Source organism: Pezoporus occidentalis, unplaced genomic scaffold (assembly GCF_034315485.1).
Source record: "Pezoporus occidentalis ecotype Australia unplaced genomic scaffold, CSIRO_AGI_Poc_V1 ctg38, whole genome shotgun sequence".
Lineage (NCBI taxonomy): Eukaryota > Metazoa > Chordata > Aves > Psittaciformes > Psittacidae > Pezoporus > Pezoporus occidentalis.
The window spans coordinates 486,403-499,385 of NW_026915702.1; the positions used below are offsets into that span (position 1 = coordinate 486,403).

A 12,983-nucleotide genomic window follows, 5' to 3' on the forward strand; every position below is an offset into this window, starting at 1 on the left:
TAAAAAAAATTAAATATTTATTTTGAATAACAAGCTGAAGTCCAAGCTGCAATGTTGGCAATGTAGATTTTAAACACAGATCACAAAAAGCGTGCAGAAAAATGTATCTGAGCAAAGAACAAAATAATACTAAGGAATTATACTAAACAGCTGCTGATTTTAAAGGAAGAACAAAAAAAAAAAAAGAAGGCTGGTAATCACTATACAAAATATAAAATGTATTAAACACTACCATCCACAGAACAGAGGTTTATTTTAGTTTGATTATATTTAAAAATTATTTGTGTAGTTATTTATATAGCGACTTGTAAATGAATATTATACAGGAACCTCCTTTTGGTCTGCAAAAACCTTTGTTGCACTATAGCACATCCAATCACATTGCAAAAGAAAGAAAGAATTATTTTTTCCATACTCTCAAGAAAGAAAAAAATCATTGATAATACAGTAAATATTGTCAGGTCTACAAATAATAAAGTTAGAAATTGACTCCTTCTACTCTGAAGTGCTATCCATGCAAAGTCAGCACTTGCTGGTTTAAAGAGAGTGCACTACCAAGCAATGTCCAGGGTTGTGGATGTTCTTGGCAAGACTAAACCTTAAAGGAACACCACCAACAAAACCCAAAAGAAATAGAAATAAAAATCAAAGATTGAATGTAATCATGCAACCTTCTTTCTACTGGGTATACCCATGGTGTCACTTCTCAATTTATTGCCTTTCCGGAATATCACTCAAGGCATCAAAATTAGACTTATGATAAATATACATATAATGAAAGGACACAAACTGCTATTTGACACTACTACTGGTAATGTCTGTGCTACGTGAAAGCACCTTTAAAAAGAGCCTATGCGGCAAGAGATAAGTGTCTAAAGATTCAAAATGAATCAACAGTATTGGATAACAATATAATTCTCAACTCAGAAGCTGCCTCAAGATTAGGTGCATCTTCAGTTAATGTAACAGGAAAAAAAGGCAATGGATTTTATTTCATTAATTGTATCCACTCATAAACTGACCGAAGGCCACCAGATGCGCAGACACAACAAGTTTTCTCTTTACAGTTCTTTAAATCGTAGGATGATAAAGGAATAGATCTATTTAAAAACAAAACAGCCATTTCATCTACATTAAGAGGTGGCACCGGGCGTGGGGTTCACGTTCTGAGTGGCCACCTGAGGCGCAACTTCGATGATCCGAGGCTTGTCAATGATCCGCGCCGTGCGGTTGCCCTTCTCTACGATGCCAATGATCCATGCTTGGTGGCCTTCGCCGTACTTTGGGGACTTGATCTCTGCACAGAAACGTGCTGCCTGTTCTCGTGGTAAACAGATGAGGAGGCCTCCTGTGAAGGTAAAAAAGAGCATTAAGTGGTCTGATTGCAAAGCATTTTAACCTTGACCTGCCAGATCCCTCTTTTGACAAGCACCTGGTAACTTCAATCTGTCAAACTCCAAGAAAAGACAATGGTGGAAGTCTGAGCTCCTGCTTTACAGAAAGAGGTTTGTGCCTGGATTCACTTTTAGTGGCTATGTAAGTGAAGCCAAACACGCACAAAAGATGTTGGCAAAGGGACACCCTACTGATGCCAACAAATGACATACTGAAACAACATCAGCATTGTGAACTTCCAACAGAGGACTGCAAAGCGCTTCTGCACAGAAGAGTTTTGGATAAAGGTCATCTTCAGACACCTATAAGCACATACTGGTAGCAGCTGATTCTGCAAGCAATCCTCTTGTCCACAGTGAAACTATTCAGCAGAGTAGGGACTAGTATCAGAGAAGGCAAGAAGCAGAAAATGAAACACAGGCTTGATCCAGAGCTCCCTTTTGACCCCTTTGTTTCAGAGTTTTCTAACCTTTTTTAGCATTTCCCATGAGATTTCTTCCTCCGAGGCAGCTGAATAATATTTGATTTCCTACTGTTTTTCAGAAGCAGCACAATAATCAGGGAGCAAGCTCCCCATTCAGTTGTTAAACCTAACAATGCTTCTATTCCAAAACCAAGAGCACTGAAAAAGGCAGATTGGCAAGTGCATTTACCAGAATGAGTTTCACTGGCAGCTCTGGCACAGACTTGCAGGAGGCTCTGACCACATCATTAGGTGTTTTGGTGCTGCCCTTTATTACAAGAGAATCCTGCTTTTCTCTATCCCTTTTTCACATTTATGCTATGTTGCAAACATGTGAAGCACTGCAACCCAGAGCAGTGATCTCATCTGCAGATGCTTAATTAGAGTTTAATTTGAACTGAAAGAAGGGAGATTCAGATTAGATCTTAGGAAGTTCTTCCTGTGAGGGTGGTGAGGCACTGGTAAAGGTTGCTAAGAGAAGCTGTGGCTGCCCCATCCCTGGCAGTGTTCAAGGACAGGTTGGACACAGAGGCTTGGAGCAACCTGCTCTAGTGGAAGGTGTCCCTGCCCGTGGCAGAGGGTATGAACTGGATGAGCTTTAAGGTCCCTTCCAACCCAAACCAGTCTGTAATTCTGATTAAAGCTCATGTCTATACACTGCACAGCTCATGTCTATACACTGTGCTATATTCTGACACACAGTAGCCTCTTGTAAGGGATGTTAAACTATCTTCTCCCATTGGAAAACATAGAAGAACTTGGACAAGAGAGAACATTTACACAAACAGGAATTTGGGCACACGCTGAACCTTGCTTACTCTTAAGGAGTTATTTGACCCCAAGTCTTCTGGTCAGGGCAAAGGGCAGATGGGCATCAGCCAACAGCACAAACGGTGCCATCAGCTCTGAGCCAACCCTGGGGGTGAAAGGGCACCTGCTGAGCCAGCCACCCTAAGCTGGTGCCACCTCCTCCTCTGTGGCCCCTGGACAGCTTATCATCACCTTGGGCACCTTTATTTTGCTTTTCCAAGCAAACAGTCCTCTCGTAGTGACTCAAGAGACTGTGAGGAAGAAGCAATTACTGAAATGAGAATTGTATATGAGGATGTGTGGAGCTGTGACAGTTATTTTTCAGGTTCTATATGAAGCAAATGGGTGTTCCAACCAGAAAAAAATGCCTCTCTCTTGGAAGACAATGTTTAAGCTACTCCAGATGCAAGAGACAAACTGATTGCAAAGGAATTATGTACCACTGCCATGGAAGGCTCTAAATCAAATTGAAGATAAACTTATGTCATGGTACGAGTCAGGAAAGAGGTTTACAAGTGGTAGTGCAGAGAATGTGCTAACTAGCCAGAAGACAGAAACAGAAGTATGGTGAAACAGGAAATAAGGAAGAGTACAAGAGTAACCTTCACTCCATTGTCTTTTCACCACACACGCTTTTCCTGCTAATTTGCATCACTTGTACACATACCCAGTTAGCATTCTTTGGCAAGGTCAGAAAAAATGCACAAAATCCATTTTCCAATCAAGAATCACTTCCCACCCACTGACTGCATCCCACAGCTTGGTCAATAACCCTTATTAAAGGCTATGGGCTACTCTCAGTGGGCAACAGGATTCCTGTATGTAGGGATTCTAATTATTTTCTGCTAAATTGACCAGTCTCTTTAACCCTTTGGGTAAGTCCTTAAGGTACTGCACTAAGTAGTCTAGCCTATGTTACCAGTGTTCCCAGCTGCTCTGGGTTTTGTCCCGTGGACAATCACAAGAAGTCTTCACCGGTGCAAGGTCAAACCCCCAGCGAGTTTAAGTTGTTGCCTGTGGAAAATGAAGCCCCAGTGTCACTTGCACTGAAGCAAGCAGCAGTTCACGGTGCCACGTTTCTAAGGTCTGCATCAGCCACTGCTGAAGACAAAGCACATGAGCTGTAGACTGCATACACGAATGGCTGTGGCAATTTGAGAGTTGGCTGCATGTTGCTGTTGGGGGCTGGAAGGATGCAGGTACTTGGTGTCTGCCCTCATTTACCTTACTTTTAAAAATGAAGGTTTATTTTTGGGTAAGAGGTTTTGAACATTGCTGTTTTAACAGCTGTTTTGCAAGCAGGGAAGTGGACACTGAAGACTTCAAAAGCAGAACAGACGACTGAAACCAAGTTGTCCTTGCTCCTACTAATGGCTTCCTCCCAAAGTGACTTATGAAAGGATGAGATAATTCCTTGCCTCTTGTCAGGCACTACCACAGCCCTTCTTTTCTACCCATCTGCCTGTTTCCACAAAGTCGGCACAAACACCAAGTTGCTGAGATACTTCTACTACACTAAAAAAGGTGGCTGACACCATTCAACAGCTTCTGAAGTTATCAGGACTGACAAAAATACACACATGCATAAATACCCCACACAGTAACTCTAACTTGTTTCTGCAAATAGCCAGTATAATACACAGAACTAATTCTTCTGAAACAAACTGCCTGACTGCAGCTTTAGCTATTGCCAGAGAGTTACCTAAAAGAGAGTGTAAAATCATGTAAAATGGCAATCTGAAGAAAATACACCATAAGCAAGAGTGCCTGGAGGATGGAACAGATCACATCATAGATCCTTCCAACACTGACTTTTGTCAACAGGTGCCCAACAAATGTGCACTGGAAAAAAAAAAACACACAAGAGTCTTAATATCCAAACTGTTTTCCAGTAAATTTCTCATTGCCTTCCCACTGCTGAAAAACATCTGTTCCCAGATGAAGAAGCCACAGACAGCATTTCTGGAAGTTTAAGCCAATAGCGAAAGAGTGTATGTGTACTGTGGTATGAGCAGCCCTGAGCAGCTCCCCCAGAAGGCATCCTCACAACTGAGTATACAGGCACAGCAAGGCAGATGCTTCATGTAAATCAATCCCAGGACATGAAGTGTGTTAACAGCCCAGGTCTGAGTGCTAAGGAGCCATCCCAGCACATTGTGCCCAAACTAACACACATTGCTGCAATGTGTCAGGCTATCCAGCATAAGCTGAAAGCCTATGGGAATGCACTTACAGAGCTTCCAGAGCAGAGCTATTGCATCCACGTGGCTATGGATCTTTCTAACACTTGGCAGACACAGCCCTGTAACAAATCCCTCCAGCCACCTCTAATGCGAGAAATGCAGCGCTGTGATGAAATCAAATATACATGTTTGAGGCACCCAAAGTTCACAAATGACCAGATTATGTCCTGGTTTTCCCATCAGCATCTATTTTGAAACCTGTCAGCACTTCAAAGACACCTCCTGCTCAGTCCCAGAAGAAATTCCAAGTCAGCTGTTTTCCACTTCCAAGTACTCTGCCAGCAGTGCGGACATCCGCGCTGCTTTATATTCCTTCAGTGGAAAGACAGAACTGGATATCCCCAGGGTGCAAGACAGGCAGCTCTGAAGACTGCAGCATTCCATATCCATTCCCATACAAACCTCTGCCACAGCCACTCGTCTGAAAGAGCATCTTGCAATCCCAGATCTGTGCCCATGCTATGTTTTGGACTCCTTGCAACCAATACCAAATGCTACTAGCGCTCTGGTTGTGCAGGCTCCCGGGTAGTAAGAATCTGTCTGGTACTACCAACCTTACTGACACAGCTTGCCAAAGTGCCACCAGATATTTCTGGTCCCTGCTGACTGACAGTGGATTTGAACTCTTGAAAGGATTCATGTCCCATATCCTATTACACATCATCTGAGCCACACTGTCTCTGTAGGACAGAGTGTCTGTTTAAATACAGATGGCTAAGGAACAGTTCAGCAGATCCTGGTAAGTTGTGTATTCACTAGGGGGGAAGTTTATGGCTCTCACTGTGACGCTTCTTTCCAGATCTTCAGACTGTTTTGCTTCAAGAGGCCCCCTCAGTTGTGAGCTGCAGAGAACTTGGATAACACTTTTGGAGAGCAGGAAGAGGGTGGGGAAATGAGACAAGAGCAAAAGACAGATTTGTTGCTACATCTTCTCCATTTCCCCAAAAGAAGTGAGATTAAACAAAAACAAAATAGAACAGGACAGAAGATTCAAGGGAAAGCATAAACACATCCAGGAGAAGACAGTGATCAAGCCAGTTGGCAAAGTGGCCTACACTAATAACAGGGCAATCTCTAACCCATCAGAGGTTCTTATCACCTGATGGTGGCTTAACTGTTTGTCCATACCCCGATTCTCAGTACACATCTGTTGTATTCATTGTCATAGAATCATATTGTGAGTGGCAGCACTTTTAAATACAGAACTCAAGTGAAACAAGTGGATCAGAGAACAAATTATTTTTCTGTTTTCTTTTCTTTGCTGTGAGTCACAGTCCCTTAATGTCAGATTTCATAAATATAAGGGAAAAAAAAAATTATATTCTTGGGTGTCTGTATTCTGTGAACAGAAGCCCCCAGTCACCAAGACTGGTCCATTCAGCACTAAACTTCACACATACTCATAATGAGAACCAAACCCATACACATCTGGCTGGCAAACCTACTGCAGGTGGCTTTACTGTGGAGAAAAGCCTGTCAGCTGTGCTGGGAATTTCAGATATTTGCTGTTCTGGAGTTAACAGCTAATATAACAAATCAGGTTTCAAAAGAATTCAGAATCATCACTAACTTCTAACTGCCAAATGTTCTAGATACAGCAAGGGTTTGTGTAATACTGTTTCATAAGGAATCAGAAAGCATTCAGAATAGGATGGTGGTTTGGAAGTTAGACTGAACAAGTGAATTGTGAACAGTTGTGTGGCTAATAATGCTCATTAGCTTGGCTGTATGCCAAACCAACTGTGGTTTTGAATGCAAAACACATGGTTTGTACATTTGTAAAGTTACTAAATTCTAATGTGGAGGTGTGGGGAAGGAAGAGAGTGGTACAAGTGTCACCTACCCGAAGTCTCCGGACAAGTCCCGTGCATGAGGCCAAACATATTTCCACAAGCCTTACTGACAGCAGCCATCTTAGCAAGAACAGGAAGGTTGTGAATAACGAAGGACACCTCATTTCGCTGCTGCTTGGCAAGGTTCTGTGCATGCCCAAGGATTCCAAACCCTGTAATGTCTGTAGCTGCGTGAGCGTTGAAGGTGTGCATGAGTCCAGCAGCTACAAGAGAGGGAGAGAAAAACCAAAACCAAACCAGAAAGAAAGTTATGAGGAAAAGCAATGCTTCAACAACATTATGCATAGTTTCAATGAAGTTGCATACCTTTAATTCAAATTGGGTTACTGTTTAAATTAATAAAGTAAGAAATCATGGTTGAAGGGAACTGGAGTTCACCAATACTGATTTAACCCATAAAAAAAAAATCTATTTAAGGTATTAAATCATACTGAAAATTCAGCACTACAGTTATATTTATGAGCATGCTCCATTAGACATGTGCTACTAATTTGTATTAGTCTATAGAACTAGGGATTTGCTGCAGATCCAAAGTTGAGAGCCAGAGAGGTTCTGAGCTCAGCTTTGCTTCAGTAAGGGCAAGGACCAGGTTTATTCGAGTCATTTCTCTCACATCTCTTCCCCTGCCACTCCATAAAGCCATCACATCAGAACTTAAATTCTGAACACTTGAGTTTAAAGCTTAAGATCAAATCCTGCAGGTCCTGAGAGAAGGGCCCCAGCTTCCCATCTATGCATTCATGGAATTCCTGGGCATTTACAGCTACAGAGCCCTGGGTGGGAAAAGGGTACCTCTGCATGAAGGACAATGGCTCCTATTAAAAATATTTAAGTATTGTTAAAGGTGCCTGACAAGAGTAAGTGGACAAAACAAAACCAAGAATGTTTTGCCCTTCTTTGCTGCTTCTATATATGTGAGTAGGACCCCAGTTCTTTTCTACAAGACAATCCTGGTCATTTATTTGTCCTGGAATACTTAGAGAAAGAATGAAAAACCAGTGGCATGACAACAAATGCCAAATGAAAACTGAATAAAATGGGAGAAGAGCTATTTCATTATCCCTGTTCCTCCAACTGAGAAGTAACGGAACACCTAGTTCAATTCTCCACTCCTCCAAGGGTACTTTGAACAAAGAAGGAAAATCCTGGACTAAAATTTCCAGGATAAAAGCAAACTTAAAAGAAACAAACACACAAACAAAACACCACAAACACCTATGAAAACAGAAGAAGAAAACTCCAAAACCCCCCAACAACCATGTGCTACATATTCCACACTTTGTGAAGCACATGACATAAGAAAATTAAAAAGCAGTAATTTAAATTGAAGTGTACAAAACTGAAAAGCTTTGCCTTTTTTATTCTGAATTTTTCCAATCAGGCCTCACGAGTTCTCCAGGCTCAGAAAATAAGGAACAAATCCAATATATTGCCCTTTAAAACATCCTCTAACTCACTGGGATGTTACTTGCAGCATTCACATGAGTCATAATCAATTCCAGCAGCATTTGTGCTTTTGCTGTGTAATTAAAAGAGGGTGTTTGATTTTAAATTGCTTGCTTCACAAACAGTGAACGACAGAATGATGGGGCAGGAGGGATGAAGTGGCTGTGTCACACTTCCCTGTGGCAATGAAATGGAATTAAGTATGGAACTGGATAAACCCCATCTCCCATTTGCCTCCCCAACACACGCCTCTCTTCTTACCTGTTCTGTTCAGTCGTGCCATATTCATCATCGCCTCCTGGTACGCTAGTTCTACATCTTCTTGCGTTACCACTAGTTTGATTTTATTCCACTTTTCTGGCTAATGGACGAAATAAAGATCATTCTTTTAGATTTGCAGATGTGTATTTTAAAATACACCTTTACCACTTAAAAAAATATCCCTTCAGCCAAAATGTACTTTTTTAACTCAGCTAAATGTTTGTTTTTTTTTTTTTAACTCAGAGGGGCAAAGGTTCATCGGTCAGAGGTGGTGCTCTACTCTGCTGTTCCTAAGCAAAGTGAATTGAAAGATCAATTAGGCACTAAGCTTTCAGCAGCAGAGAGGAGTGGAATACCCTACCCCAGGGCAAAGAACTTCTTCAAAGCAACTTTCTGGCAGCCAAGTAAACAGAACTTTGTGGCTGACGTTGAGATTTGTAATCTCTGGCTTCTTGGGCCTTTAAGGAAAAATTCTTGATCTCCCATCTGGACACTTTGATCAGGAAAGGCCACTGACATCCACAAGTCCAGGTCTGAGGAATGCATACTAAGGCAGGATGTAATTGCTCTAGTGAGTTAGGACTAAGGCAGTTTCATAAGCTTCCTTTCCAGTTTAATACCAGGATCTCCTTCCACCTGTTCTCTGGTGTCTTGTATGGATTCATGTCTCCATCACATTTTAAGCAAAGCTTTTCATCCCAAAAGGGTCTCAGAGCAATTTAGGAACAGGTACCTTTATAAAGGGCAGTTGGTTCGTTGGACCCTGAAGTAATCTCAGATTCAGAATGAAACAAAGTAACCATTTAACTGTTAGAAGCAATACTACAGCTTTGTTTAATTTGCTTTTTCTTTTGTACTGGAAATAAAATAACAGAGAACTAGAAGTAAGAATAGGATGTTTGAAGCCACAAGGCCATTCCATAGATATCACAAATGAGCTGGAAGCAGAACTCAAGGTGGAGGTGGAGGCTGGAAGAGCCACAAACACAGGTAAGATACAAATTAAACTCCTCTCCACTATAGCAATTACATTCTTTGGTTAGTAAAACGGAAACAAAGGCAGAAAAGTTCATGAAAATCCCTAAACAACTTGTAAAAGCAAGCTTAGATTTCAAAAGAAGGGTCTGTAGAACCCTTTCTGAAGGGGCACAGCACAGCAAGCCCTATCTTGCTTTTTAGCTGAAAGAGGAAAAGGCAAAGGGGTGCCAGTTCCCAGCTGTGGCCCAGCTGAATCAATCCAGATCATCAGCCTGGCAGCTGAAACCACAGTGAACAGTTCCATCACCCCCAGCACATCCCTAACCCAGCCCTCAGTGGGGCCCAGCTCCCTGCACACTCTTTGCAGTCTCTTCCTTTGCGCCCTACAGCTGCTGCAAGGAACACAGCTGGGGCCTGACTGCAATAATGCTGGCAGGTACCAAGCAAGGAGGGTAAGTTTTGTTTCTTTATGGATCTTCCTTTCACTTGTTACTGGGAGCTCATTTGCTACTGCTCTGGTTAAAAAACTCAGCTTTTAGGTTGTTTTGGTGTTTGTTTTTTTTTGTGTTGCAGCCACATCTCTCTACACTCCAGTTTTCCTTTCTTGCCTATACAAAAACTTGCTGTATTATGGACCTTCTCCCACATACTTTTTAATACCATGTCAAATTCCCTATCAAAATTTGATTTATGGGTGAATTTGTGATGGGTAATTCTAGTTTCACTTTCCCTGCTCTTTCATGGAACAAAGCCAAAAAAAAGGCAGCACAGCTATTCAGAGATTTTCCTACCACAATCAAAGATATATTCTGTTTACATGTAATAAGAGGATTGATTTCCTTGTTGTCCTCATTTATCAGACCAGAAGGTGTTTCTGGTTGACAGTCAAGGAAATTAAAAGTACTTGAAATATGTGGAAATTCAGAATGTCCTTAATTTGCAAGTCTCTTTGTCAGCACAGTAACACATATGTTAAGAAGATTATGGCCAGAAAACATACTGTAAAATTGGTGTCTTGTTCTTTCACTTCATTTTCATATCAAGATTATCTGAGGCCCTGATCTTTATATCTGATAGGAAAATGCAGGATTCTGCTGAGGTCAGAATTGCCAGTCTAGGCCCTATGGAGAAGGAGAAAAAGACTTTTTCTTGTTGCTCACACTTCAGACTTCAATGATAGTTTAAGCTGGTTCTTTCCCACTTTTGCCAACACAAGCTGTGTAATTAGAATTCAAATGACAATGTAGTGGCTAACTGCCAAAACTAAGTAGATTCCAGCTCACTCCTCTGCCAGTCTATTGGCTCAGCAGTCCCAAAAGTAGAAAAGATGGATCTTTTTAAAGTGTAAACTGAGCAGTTCTCATCCTGAAGACACATAACTGGGAGCCAGACAACATAAGCAGATGCCAATTTTGCAGTCACTTTTCAGTTCAGTAGTTACATTTTTGCCTGAAGTAACAGATGGAAGTATGTCTATATACATAATGCTGCTAGAAATATTCTTACTGAATGCACAGGGTAATACATGTGAAACGTAGATACATTTCCACATACAGAGGCAGAAAGCCCATGAACACAGACAGCAATCTTGGCCTAATCGACATAAATAAGCTTTTGCCAATTACTTTAGCAGGTGGAGGAGGGCGTAATTTTACCCAGGGTTCCAGTCTGTTGTTCTGTTGATAAACAATGTTGTTTATTACAGCAATGCTTGAGAACTAACTAAGAATTAGATGCAATTAAGATTGGCTCACTAACCACAAAACAGCAAACTGCCTTGATTCCAAAGGAACTTTGTATATAAGCAGGTTAGGCTGAGACACTGAGGAAGGAGGAGAAAGACGTGGTAGATCACTCCCTCAGTGTACTTATTACACCGCTGAACTTTGCCATTTTGAGGGAATGAAGAAGGTCACCTTTAATTCACACCCCTCTTCCCTAGTTCTTTTTTTGCAGTGTACTCACAATATCTAGCCACTGGTGAACAGCTACAGCCACTTGTGTTCCCAAGGGTTTAGTTAATACAAGCACATCTCCTGGCACTGCATTGTCTGGCCTGAAAACAAAGAATTCATATATCAATTACACAGTGAGATTCACACATGTTATTAGGAATAAGCGCTGATAGTTATGTTTTCACAGACCCATGTATCTTGTTCCACAGCTAAACTGAGTAATGGCAGGATTACACTTTGGGACTCATTGCCATGCATATTATTGAGCAAAATGTTGCAGACTTGTTTAAAAGTGCTAACCTTTCTTGGAATACAAGAATGTTTGCAGTCAGACACATGACATTACATCTTTTCTTTCAGTTTACTGGAGATTTAAGATAGGATAGGGAAAAAGACTGACCTTATTTGGGGCATAAGATAACCAGCACTAGGATCATGAACAAATTCATTTGTGTAGTGTAACATGCCACAGTGGGACGTTCAAAATCAGCTACTGTTAAATGGACACAAAGCCGTAAAGACAGCAATTCTGTAGTTCTCTGCAGCCATTAATAGGATAATTGGGAGATGGTTTAAAATGGATGTGTAAATATGACAGAAATTTATGTCCAAAAACAGGCTTCAGTACCTTTAAAGGTCAGAAGCATAACTCTCCTGTCAAAAGGAGAACAGGATCAAAAGATACTGGAGGATAGGGAAAAGTAAAAGGACATCCTGTTTAAGAATGCAAATATGTACACGAGATGCGGTATCTCTTGAGCGCTAAGGACAAATGCGAGCAGGAGAAGGGACTGCTTTATTCATCAGGAGACAGATCACAAGATCACAACAGAGTATTTAAAGGATTTTTACTGTATCCCTTCAGGCCAGTGCCTTTGATTGTTTAGTGATTTAACTTACATTATAAATTCATTAGGCTGACAGACTGTCGTGGCCACTCCTCCTAAAACAATCCAGGGATTTAACACTGTTTGGCCACCAGTAACAGATGTTCCTGCCTCTTCTGCTGCATCTTTGAAACCCTGGATAATTAGAGGCATCACTTTGTCTCTTTCCTAGAGATTAAAACAGAAGTCAGAGTTCCATACACAGCAGTACTAGTCATTTCAAGACTGGTTGAGGGCTTTAATCACTGCAGCCAAATAACTCATGACAGAAAAGCCGGCCCCAAGAAGAGGCTGGCCTCCTGAAAATGGCCATATTACCACACAGCTCTATGTAATAGAAGTGAAGAGACACTCTTACACTGAAGAAACAGTCTCCAAAAAGTCACATACAAGTAAAGAAATCAAGAGTTCTGGAAACTCAGAACAACTATCCTGCTGTTGTAACCAGGTAGAGCCACAGCACTGCAGCACAATGCAATAAGGCAAAGCTGAACCAAGCTGCATTTAGCCTCCACTATCCAGTGAAGTTTCAACTTACTTCTAAGACTAAACATCCCTTTTTTTCTAGAGCAAAACACATGCCTGTAACTTCCATGAGGAAGGAGAAAGCAAAAATAAAAAAAAAAGGAAAAAAGAAATTATTTCATTTTTTTCTGCTTCAGAGAGCTGTTACAGACCATAAGTATCCATCT

General features: G+C 41.2%; 1 protein-coding gene across 3 annotated transcripts in view; it reads right to left on the reverse strand.

Annotated features, from left to right (window-relative positions):
- Positions 1-12,983, reverse strand: part of SEPHS1 (selenophosphate synthetase 1) — a 25,227-nt gene continuing 12,244 nt past the window's right edge. For all 3 annotated transcript variants that reach the window (XM_062631925.1, XM_062631928.1, XM_062631926.1), the window contains exons 5-9: positions 12,305-12,459; positions 11,415-11,505; positions 8,472-8,571; positions 6,755-6,967; positions 1-1,348 (exon numbers count right to left, since the gene is read on the reverse strand). In XM_062631925.1, the coding sequence (XP_062487909.1) occupies positions 1,134-1,348; positions 6,755-6,967; positions 8,472-8,571; positions 11,415-11,505; positions 12,305-12,459 (774 nt within the window). In that variant the 3' untranslated portion in view covers positions 1-1,133. The remainder of the gene's footprint in view (positions 1,349-6,754; positions 6,968-8,471; positions 8,572-11,414; positions 11,506-12,304; positions 12,460-12,983) is intronic.